This window comes from Carassius carassius, chromosome 18 (assembly GCF_963082965.1).
Source record: "Carassius carassius chromosome 18, fCarCar2.1, whole genome shotgun sequence".
NCBI classification, from domain to species: Eukaryota; Metazoa; Chordata; class Actinopteri; order Cypriniformes; family Cyprinidae; genus Carassius; species Carassius carassius.
Genome location: NC_081772.1, coordinates 24,807,895 through 24,820,134, shown reverse-complemented (window position 1 = coordinate 24,820,134; position 12,240 = coordinate 24,807,895). Strand labels below are relative to the sequence as shown.

The 12,240-nt window shown below is 38.4% G+C and overlaps 1 protein-coding gene across 4 annotated transcripts in view; it reads left to right on the top strand.

The window, feature by feature from the left end:
- LOC132092735 (AT-rich interactive domain-containing protein 1B-like) overlaps positions 1-12,240 on the top strand; it is a 76,006-nt gene that overhangs the window by 47,112 nt on the left and 16,654 nt on the right. For all 4 annotated transcript variants that reach the window (XM_059499099.1, XM_059499098.1, XM_059499101.1 and 1 more), the window contains exons 5-7: positions 5,456-5,699; positions 7,424-7,513; positions 8,541-8,711. In XM_059499099.1, coding sequence (XP_059355082.1) covers positions 5,456-5,699; positions 7,424-7,513; positions 8,541-8,711 — 505 coding nt within the window. The remainder of the gene's footprint in view (positions 1-5,455; positions 5,700-7,423; positions 7,514-8,540; positions 8,712-12,240) is intronic.

Genomic DNA, 12,240 nt, shown 5'->3' with positions numbered 1-12,240 from the left:
TCCTCCATGTTTTAATTGGCTCATGCGGGGGCTGTCGTGTGAAATGATGAAAGATGAGCTCTGGGTGGGCTGCATTACTCAATCTCACCAATCAGAAGAGAGAGACGCTGCATACATTTTTTGTTCTCTGTCTTCTCTCCTCTGCTGAGATTTGGAGGGTGAGAGATGGAAAGAGAGGAACTTTGAATGGCCAATGAGCCTGAATAATTGCATTCATCAATTAAAGAAGCCAGAGACTTAACGAATATAACTAATTATGGACATAAATCAAGCAAGCTCCAGCCTTGACTAATTTGTACAAGGTTGAAGTGGTTTGACTTCTACCACTAGGAGTTTTGTGAGAAAAGCTTGCGGATATGAATACATCATATCACCAAAATTAAAACAACAGAAGATACTTATCCTACAATTTGAGATCACCCAGAAAATCTGGCATCATTTACTTGTCTTTCAAAACCCAAATTACTCCATTTTTTCTTCTGTTTAAAGTTGTGCCAGCTCTTTTCCCACAAAGCTCAATAAATAAAAAATGCATAAAATAAAAGGGGTCACTATGACTTCTGAAGCCATTTGTTAGCATTTGTTAGCATTTGTTAGAGGGAAAGACAGGAGTTCAAGTCATTTTTCAAAAAACAAATCTCATTGACGGCAACTTACAATCAAATATATCACATCAAAACCACACCAGGTTTAACATCAGTGATGTCAGTGTCTTCTTTAGTGGTTTATAACCAGTCATGATGTTCATATTCAGATTTGAGAGTGGTGTAAAAGACAACTACTATTTTGGTCCATATTGATTGAGATTAGTGATTTTTCATTGCCTATTCCGGATTTTGTAAGCAAATTGGCTGATTCCAATGCCAGTAAGCAGATTTTTTTTTTCTTTAAGCAAATTAGTTTGTTGTTTATTTGCTCTGTAACAGGCAAACTGGCCTTAAACAAAAAATATATGTAGCCATCAGGCACGGCTCAACTGTAAGGGCAAAATATACACCCAAAACATAGACCTTCATGTAAACAAAAATTAATAGTCAACTGTAAATGTGTTCAGCATTCTGCAACAAATATTTTTTTCAGATTTCTTTGACAATTTTAAGTCATAAAGTGCATAGGATGTATTAAAATTAATCGCAAGCTTCGACATGCACGTAAAATGATACTAGTGTGGCAGTCGTGCCGGTGTCCTCCCGAACTCAACAGCGCCCCACAAATTTTACAATGTAAACCTGTGGTGAAAATCGGAACTGCAGCACGCTATAATTGAGAGCCATTAGGACAGTTTTGAGACCGCTTATGTTCACGTTACAGACAAAGAAGATATCAGTCAGCATCAGCTATATGTGTCTACATCAGGTCAGTAAGTAGCTGACATTTTTATTCTGTTTTTCCAATGTGGAGTAGTGTTTTAAATGAATCAAAGTCTTAATCCTGTAGTTTAAATGTGCTTACATAAAAAGCCTTAACGTAGTTCTGTTGTGTTTGTTTTATTTTTGTTTTAAGATGAGACATGATATTCGTTTCCTCTCTTAAATTCCACAACTTGTAACATTCTTAATCAACATTCGGAGACAATATTAAGGCAATAATTCTATAGCATTCTGTGTGTGTGTGTGCGTGTGTGTGTACTTTGTGCCTGTCAGTCAACATTAGTGTGCCGCCCACAGACTGAATAACGCAAGGACATTAGATCTCTGCCAAAAGTGTGTGCGCATGTGTTAGACTATAAAGACTCTAAGCTTTCTTGAGTTTATTATAAACTAGCACTACAACCCACAATCTGCCTCACCTAAATTTACAGTCAGGACCTGCTACTGGTAACTATCTAAAATTAGAGGCATTCACTTCATTTCAATCTCAATCCAAACAAAGATGCTACGTACATATAGCATGAGCAGTTGTTTTTTATTTGAATTAGATTGCATAATTTCAAGATTTAAAGCAAAAACAGAATGGTCTGACTTTAGCTTTGTGAAATGACACATAAAACCCCTGCACAAAATAAAAACAACAGACGGGCTGAAAGACAGTAGATGGCGCTTATAGAACAGCAGCGATACAGTGTTTCTTACTTCCTACTTCTTTAATAGGCTTTATATGGCGATAAGTATAAAAAAAATATATATATACTTTTGGCCTTTATATTTTGATAGGATAGTAAGTTGACAGGAAGCAAACACAATCAGGGAAGGTCCACGGGCTGGGAGTCAAAGTCAAGATAACTGAAGCACAATGGCGCTACATGTCAATGTGCTGCCCACAAGGCTATCAGTGCCAACAGATAAGAAGAAAAGAAAATGCCATTGAAAATTTGAAATCTGAAATCCGAAATCTGAAGACAGACAGTTCCATTCAGTGATTCATTCACTTAACCCCCTACCCCCAGTTCAGTATTTACATTTTATATTCAGTATGTCCAGCAACAGTGAGCTGCTTCCTGAATATAGATTTGCCAAAATAAATCTAAAAACCAGCCAGATGCCAGTTGTGTGTTTGGCGAAAAAAACTGTCCAGTTCTGATTAATGGCCAGTCAACCGGTGCATCTCTACTTAAGATGATTTGGAATATAGTTAAGTTGTACGTACTAGAGCCCTGCGCGGGAATGTTTTCTTAAACCTGCACCCGCCCGCTCCCGCTGAATGTATGACCAGGCCCGCCCCGCTCCGGCAACCTGTGTGTTCCACATCCGCACCTACACCAAATGATTGACTAAGAAATAACTCTACCATTAAAGGTACAATTTGTAAGATATTTGCAGTAAAATATCAAAAAAACACTAGACTAGATATAATAGTGTTATATATTTTGTCCAGCTGATTACTAACAATATCTGTAATGTTTTCAGCTACTTGTAAATCATGAGAAAATTCACATTCTAAACAGTGACAGGGGGCAGTGCAGTCGCCTGTCAGTGACGTTAGTTACCCTTTGTTACCGCCTTTACTGACGTAGAAACCACATGATAACAGTGTCGTGGACCAATGCGGAAGTAGTGTCTAGCGTCCAGCAAACGTTAGCTTGCTTCAAGCAGTTCCTTATTTACTTCTTCTTGCACATTTTTCCGATCTCGCTTGTGTTTTATTCGACAGGTGAGTTGTTTTGATTCGTATCTTTACAGAAAACGTATGCTATTATAACGATCAACAAGATTAGTATTATGGGGCATACACGCCAAACGTGGGGCATCGCGTCTCCTAGACCCATGCGAGGACACATCTGATCCATAGTCTGATTGCGTCTTTGCATTGATTTTGTATGTAATCTATTTGCGCAAATCGTTGAACTCGCGTTTGCTATGTATGCCCAATTATTGTGTTAGAAGACAACAAATCCCATCATTCCACGCTCCTCCTTCGTGTCATCAAACCACGCTATTGTTATTGTTTTGGTAGTGCATCCTCTAGTGGCAGGTCCTACAACCTGTACCTTTAAATAAATAAACACAGAAAACTTTTAAAATACGGTAGATAGAGAATTTTAACAAAATAAATACAAAATGAAATAAATAAAACAAAATAGAATGCTTTAAAAAAAATCTCACAGATTTCACATTCACAATAGCTTGTTAAAAGGCTATGGCAAAAAAGAAAATAAATTATATATATATATATATATATATATATATATATATATATATATATATATATATATATATATATATCATAGACTAGACATTTGTTGAGTAGACATAGACTACTCAACAAACAGATGAACATGGTCACTGGGCCTTATTGCTTTGCTTACTCTATATTACTATGAAGGAAAAGTATACTGCTGACTGACTGCCGTACCAGACTTGTGCGTCTTTCTTCCAAGATCCGCCCATACACACTAATTGCCTTCTCTGACCGGCCATTAGATGCGGGGATGCTCAAAATAAAACATGCGAATTTTGAGAGGACAGGAAATCTGTTTCCCATTTTTTTCAGTGACAAATGAGAATTGTTTCCAGATGTCTGACTTGCCTTGCTTTGCTTTTGTCTAGTAAACAGCAGCTTTAATTTTCTTCTCAATTTCTTGTGTTGACTCCATTTATATTACACACCATCGTTCCGCGGGGATCTCCAACGAAATGATCTCTGACCGCCCACTTCCACCCGCAGCAAAGGTAAAACCTCCCGCTCCCGCAAGATTTACGTTCAGTCCCGCGGGTCCCGCGGGTCCCGTGGGAGCCCAAACCCAATTCAGCCCTCTAGTACGTACTACTGATGATCTGTTGTTGGAGCTCAACAGCCCCTGGTCACGATGAACATCTCCTGGTGGTGGACGAGAAGTTTTGATATTTAGGTGAACTATCTTTTAAAAAGTATTGAAATTAAGAGCGATTGAAGATGTTGGCTCTCTCTGTCCCCATACCATGAACTTCTTATGAAATGTGAATTGTGACCATCCCCTTTTTTGAGTCATCTGGAAAAAGAATCCATGATAACATTAACAAGCTGTCTAGCGCAACTGGAAAAGCCGAGACTTTCCAGTGGAGAAAGTTACCGCTGGAAGTAGTTGACCAACAGTCTTCACGACACTCCGTCATCGAGACCGATATGTGGTACTGCATAAAGCTGAGCATATGTTCCTCTTCATCCTCAACTAGGTCATCACCATTAAGCCTGCAATGTGAAATTTATCTCTTCTGAAGACCATCGGAGTTTCCATCACAATCATTCATTGCGCTCGAGCTGGAACCACTGGCTCATGTGTTGTGGAATGTAAGGCCTCATTGGAAAGTTTTTTTCATAGTTTTGCAGCACCACTTGGCTTGATGTACTACACGGCAAAGGAAATCTGTTTTATTTCCTCCTTATTTGGCATGGTGCTTATTATTAGTTCCAGAAAATTTAGGGGAACTTCTGATGGCTTGTATTCTCAATGTTGTATTTGAGACCATGGGGAAAGACAGTAAGCGATCATTGAGATTCGACACCCGGCAGCTCATCGAAAGCTTGTCAAACAACCACTCTACCACTCTAGATCCTTTTGCTGCAATCCAGTCCAGGAGTTGTTATCACCTCAGCAATCGGAAACTAATTTCAGTTGCACGGTTGATTACGATTATTTGCAGACATGAACTCAGAGCCGTTGGCATAACTGTGTTTTTGGCTGCATCCAAGATCAACTGCGGGGTAAAAAACTTAGACAGGCCCTCTAAGAGGTTTATTTAAAGGATTTAGATTCACAATGGTTCTAATTTTAGAAAGGATACAATTTAGTATTAGTGCACTATGTTCAGACTGACAGGCTTGCTGCTTCAAAACTGTTGTCATTTTGACATTTGTTTGCTTTCTCCCAAATTACACATTGCATCAAGTCCATTAACACGATTCACTTTATTTCACCTACAGTACTTCCAAAATACATTCTTACATAAAGCCTGCTGTGGTTTTTGGTTCTTTTGGAATCTTGATATGATAATGGTACAATCATCAACTCCCGTTTCTTGTGTTTTGTGAACATCAGGATCTATCTGGCTCTATAGATGACCTCCCCACAGGAACAGAGGCGGGTCTAAGTTCGGCCGTCAGTGCTTCGGGTTCCACCAGTAGCCAGGGCGAGCAGAGTAACCCTGCTCAGTCACCCTTCTCACCCCACGCCTCGCCCCGAGTCCCCAGCATGCGCAGCGGGCCCTCGCCCTCGCCGGTCGGATCACCTGTGGGCTCCAGCCAATCACGTTCTGGGCCCATATCACCTGCCAGTGGGCCAGGTAAAAGATTCTGTGTGAGATATCATTTTTTTGATTTCTTTTTTCATAAATATTTCAGGGGGAAATAAAATGTGTATCTGCTGTTTCATGCTCTGTTTTAATTTATTTTAATCATTTGAAATATTATTTGTGCAATAATGTTAGAATTGTATAAGATTTTTCGTTAACACTTTGGAATAGGGAACACATATTCACTATTAACTAAACTAAGAATTCTCTCTAAACAGACTAATTTTTTTTATTATTAATAATTAGTAAGGTAGTTGTTTAGGTATGGGGTGGATTAAAGGATCTAAAATATGGTCATGCAGAATAAGGCATTAATATGATATAATATAATATATATATATATATATATACACACAAATAAATAGCCAATATGCTAGAAATATGCATCCTAATAAGCAACTAGATAATAGTGAGAATTGGTTACTGAAGTGTTACTGATTATTCTGAAATAGAAAACTGAATTTTCAGTAATATTAAAAATGTATTTTTATTCAAATGAATGAAAATTAATTTTAGAACTCCAAATTTCCACTTGTCCACATAGAAGCAACAGCATTTTTTTTTTCATTTGTATGACCAAATAATTTTACATTTATTAATCAATAGTTTTTATTTTATTTTTATTTCTGCATTTTCTGCCAATGCCCATTGTGCATGTTTGGGTTTGCTGACATTTCTTCGGTTAAATCTGCTGAAAATTAGCTGCTGGAATCGCTTTAGATACAGACTGAATTTCTCGCCAACTAGGCACATATTCTTAGCCCTCTGTTGTGGATATTTTGGGAAAAAAATATTATTGTTATGCTAACTTTGATGTACCCATTAGCTACAGCCTTCACATGTGTGTCATTTAACCGTGCCACCGTGGAGCAGTCGGAGGCCGAGGTGTTTGAGCTTCAGACAGCAGTGGGTCAGCGGCAGGATTCAAGCAGACTTTAAAAAAGTCACTCCATCATTAAAATAGTTTTGAAAGTCTGTTAGCAGTTTGGAGTCACTTTGACACAATTACTGTCCTGCTGTGTGCTTCATTGTTAGCCGGGCTTCTTTGATAGGCGGGCTGCAGAGGGCTTGGTGGAGCTGAAACTGCTGTTTTTTCCTTTCCGTTTCGGAATGTCACTAACAAGGTCCACAGGAGAGCGTTTACCCTGCTGCACACAAAACTTCCTCATCCCTACTGGGAGCACCGAGGGCCATTAGCTGCATGCAGTGACATGTGATCTGTGTGCCATCACTAGAGAATGAATAACAGCGCTTTTACAAATATACACGGTCTGTACATACGAGCACACAAAGTTGCTCTTGGGAGAGAAACGATGAGCCTTAAACATCTCCCATGGGACGTGTGGTTAGATATTCCGGCCTCTAGACTATCTGATATTTATCATGAAAAGTAGCTCTCATATTAGACCATTAACTATGTTTGTAGTTTTGTGCATGTGCATTGGAAACATATTTTTCCTTATCAGTATTTTTGTCTTGCTTCCCAGTAAAATATCTAAACGTCCTTAAAACAAGATAAAGATGTTAAGAAAATTTTTGACATGCAGTAAATCTTACACATTTTATTTTATTTTTTGAAACAATCTGAAAACATCTTTTAGCATCTTCATAAAATTGTACTTTTCAATATTTAGATATTTTACTGGTAAACAAAAATACTGATTAGGGAAATAATGTGGGTTTGTGCACACGTTGGTTTTTTTCCCCCCACACAGGTACACAGATGGCCCCTCAGACCCCAGGGAACGTTACAGACGTCGGCACCCATTCCACTCACAGTCAGTCGCCCATGTCTCAGGACAGAGGTGAGCTGATCTCCTTCCTCTGTTTACAGCCATCAGGAAAAGGAGAGTTTTAGTGAACACCTGACAGCTGTATTTTTCATCTGTCCCATGTAATGTGCATCAGCTTGAGTTCGTTTTCTAGCAGATGAATCGGTTCAGATGAATTAACTCAATTATATGATGTGTATCAATGTAAGTTATGGATTCTTTCTTCCTCCATGGATGATCCACTTAACAGTGTAATGCTGCAAAACCGTTTTCTATGAGTAAACAAAAACTTTTTAAACATTTTGCAGTTGTCAGTTCTTTTTCCCAGTGCAAGTGTGATCACAATTAGCTTTACCTACTCCAGAAGGTCAACATGACAGTAAAGCTGACCTTATTTACATATTGTGCACAATTTAGCACTGTACCTAATCCTCTATCAAAATGTAATTGTAGGTTGGTTTCGCCTCTGAAACCCACTGAATGTGTGCATTAAATGTTAGATTACAGCAATGATAACAAATAAAGATTTTAGCCTCCTGGTCCAAAAAGTGCTGGCAGAGTTTCAGGTGGGCAGTTGTCCTTAACAATCCATTGCAAACTTATATTCAGGTCTGGCTTCAGTTTTGTACAGAAAGCCCACTTGTAATAACCCAGTTCTCTTTCAACAGTTTTACTTGCTCATTATTCTGTTTCACTTGGAAATATAACAAATAACAGAAATAAAATGGGTTATGAATACCCCTTTAAAGATTTTTTTTGTGGTTGTTATGTAGCCAGTGTGATGACTTGTAAGAAAAATTTCAAAAGATATCTCTTAGTTTGTTTTTAATAAAAATAAAATGTTTTCTGATTTTTAATGTTTGATATTTGATCCTCCATTTCTTTTTCCCACATTTTTCCTTTTCTGACTAAATTAAATAAATTAACATCAGCTGAGAAATTTCAGTGGTCAAACAAGTTTTGTGACAAAACATGTTATGAAGTGACAGATGATTTAACCAGTTATTTTAACCATTACCTTTTGTTATTGTTAATGTCTTTTTACTGTTTTACTTCTTAGGATTTGCACCTAACATGCAGCGCAATGTACCTGGTCCCCAGTTTGGAGGCCAGCAGCCAGGACCTTCTATGTCTCCACACTCCTGTCCCACTGGCCCTATGCACCATAGTGTGGGCTCCTATCAGCTTGGCCCTTCTTATGGGCCCCAGAGTGGCCAGTATGGTCCTTCAGGTAACATGGAAGGATTTTCTTTTTTTATGCTCGCTCCAAATAGTTATAACAAAACACTGCAGAACTATAGACCCCTCACTCACTCTTGAGTTGTTCCAAACCATTCTGACTTAAGGCCCATTCACACTGCGGATGATAACTATAACGATAGCAATAAAGTTTTTAAAATCATTCTAATTCTATGAGATGTTGACACAACTATAACAACACAGAGGAACCATATTGTTGTAATCGGTTCCAACTGAAGAATGATTCAAAACAGCCAATGAGAATCCACCCAACTTTAAAAAGCTTGAGCATTTAAAGCGACAGACAACTGAACTACACGCACACTTATAATAAACAGAAAGTTATAGTCTGTTGGTGTGGATGCCTATATTATTGTTGTAGTTTAATGATAATTATATTGGTATATTTAGTTCTTGTTCTTGGTGTGAATGGGCCTTTTCTGCTGTGAAACACAAAAAGACCTTATAAGAATGTTACACTTTCTGCTCTTTAGTGACAAGGGGCTGTCATGCTCATAAAAAGCACAAAAAGCATCATTAAAGTAGTGGTCCATACGTCAATTCAGGGATTTGTTTACACTATATTGCAAGTCTTCTGAATTCATACGATAGCGTTTGGTGAGAAACAGACAAAATATTTGCCTTGTGCTATACCTCTCAACTCATTTTTGTCATCACTTTAACATTCATGCATGGTGTGTTGCGACTGATTAAACATGCAAAAACCATTTCACGTAAGTAAAGTACATTTTTACAGAGTTGATATTTTTTGGTGCATTAATACTTAGTGTCTGACTGTTGTTGTTTCAGCTGTGTGCATCTGTGAAAGAGACCCCATTAACAGGGCTCAGCAGCAATTCATCATGAATGTTATGGCGTGCTGGTGTAATAAATGAATAGCTGCAAAGCGTGCCTTTATAATGTCATGGCCTCCACTCTGCCTGATTGATAGTCCCTGTTGTCCTGTACTTGCATTCAAATGACTGACACTGACTGAGCTACATTCTTTACACAGATTGATAGGATCCATGAATAGATGCCACAGTCAATTCATAGTTTGGAACAACATAAAATGTAGCATCATAATTAAGTTTTTTTTTTTTTGTGACAATTTTCCACTCTCACTGACTCATGCACTTGTCTCATACATCTTGCTTTACATGGATTCATTTTGGTAGCAGGTAACAGGGTTCACACTGCATTCGTCAGTAGAGTGGTGCTGGATGCAAGTAGAGTTTCAGCACTGGGACTGCACATTAAGCCCAAAGTTAGTCTCAGCTTAAGACGTCACACCCACAGACCGTTGGCTGAACTTCTGATGCGTATGGCACACAAAATTGGAAACACTTCAGGAGTTTTGAAGTCGTCATCGGATTGGTTGAATTATACAGGATTTCAGGGTGACGCGTCTTTAACATTCCGCCTGGAAACAAAGATGCCGTGATGCCAAACCCCCACATGGAAGAAAAAATCCGTTGTGTTTACAACTGTGATGATAAGTGCTTATCATGATCAAATAAACGCTGGATTTTCAAAAGTATGTGAAATATGTCAAGTTTGTGCATAGACTATTTTGTGTTCCACAACGGTCCACACTGTCTGCATGATGTAATTTCCGTCATCAGGTGTGTCCACGGGTGCGGTGTGACATCAATGTTGAGTCAGAAAGAATCCACTACTGCACATGTGTTGAACTCGTTTGTCCACGCTCATCCACAGTTGAGTATACGTTGACATGTAGACAATGTGAAAATGTCTCACTAGCTAACCCAAAACAACTATTTTGATCAGAAGGAGAGTTGTCTCAACTGCCGACTGTTTTTGATGTTTTTTTCTACTGGAGGTCTGTCACATATGGCAGAGGTATAAGAGTTTTTAAGTTTTAAGCAGGACAATGGCTTGTTGCTTCTTCAGAAGCTCATTGGTCACTGCCACGGTTAAATGATCGTACCACCAGATGAACGTTAATTTTGAACGAGACTGAAGTTGATTTCAAGTCAGCAAGGCCATTAACTCAGCAGGGAGTTGAGTCAATGCAGCTGATAAGGCTCCCCTGCTGAGATCTGATTCTCCATCAACTATGTAAATGAGGATTATGACTGAAATTCTGCTGAAAAATCAGCTGGCATAAACATTGACCGTTATGCAGTGCATTCAGAAAGTATTTATTTTACATTTTTTTCCACATCAATCTACAACTCCAAACCCCAAATGATGACAAAGAAATGCCTTTTTGTGATAACTTTGCAAAATTATTACAAAGAAAAAACTGAGAATATCACATTGCATACACAGTTCTTATTTGAAGTACTTTTTGAAGCGTTTACAACCTCAAGTCTTTTTGGTTATGAGGCGACAAGCTTTGCCCACCTGGGTATGGTTTTTTTTTGTCATTCTTCACTAAAGATCCTCTCAAGCTCTTTCAGTTTGGATGGAGACTATCAATGTACGGCCTTTTTCAGGTTGCTTGAGAGATGTTCGATTTGGTTAAAGTCTTGCTCTTGCTGGGCCACTCAAGGGCATTCACACAGTCGTTCCTAATCCTTCTTGTTTCGTCTGTGTGGTTAGTGTCAGTGTCCTGTTAGAGGGTGAACCCTCGACCCATCTGTGGTCATCCGGTCCACACAGGATCTCTGGAGCTTGGTCACCAAGACCCTTCTCCCCTTTGGTTGGATAACAAGCTCTAAGAAGAGTTCCAAAATTCTTCCATTTAAGAATTATGGGAGTCAGAGCACGAGAATTCAAGCCAACTCAAGCCGGCACAGACAGAAGGCTGTTCTAATGTTACGATTTCTTACATGAGTATTCAAATGCACAAATATTTTCATAACAACGTGAGCTGCTTAAAATTAAGAAAGTTATCAGCATAACTGATATTCAAAATGGTAAATAAACGCTGCTTTGTTTACGTTTCGTATATCTGCGTATATTTCATATATCTTTGTTTCGTTTTCTTCTTTTGAAATATATAGCTGCTAATATAGGAAGTTAATGCTCAGAACGCAGGCGCAGTTTACGTGAGCCGGCTTTTGTCATCACTAGTTCTTTGAAGTCGGGTTGGTGTGTCCAAGCCTATAGAGATTTGTATATATTGAACATTGCTTCAGGTGAAATCAAAATGTGCAAAAACATCTCAACGATAATCCAGAGATATAGTATGTACATAACCTACATTTACTTAGCAAATGATCTGAATACTTTTGTCAGTGTGATATTTCAGTTTGATCTTTTTTATGAAATTTGCAAAGTTACTACAAATCCATTTATTTTAGCATACGAATTTAAGGTTTAAGATGCATTTAACGTGTATTTGATCTGCAGAGTTTCAAACGAGCAAGGAAAATTCCCTTTTCCATGATATATTCCCTTTAAACAGACTCGAAGATTAGGCTAGATGTTGATATGAATTGAGTTGAAGGCAGGGAAAGTGGGAAACCTTTGAGTCCTGTTGTGTCAGAACAAGCTTTGACATTTTGTATAGCTGAATTACAGAAACATGGGGGTCACTGAAACAAGGTGAG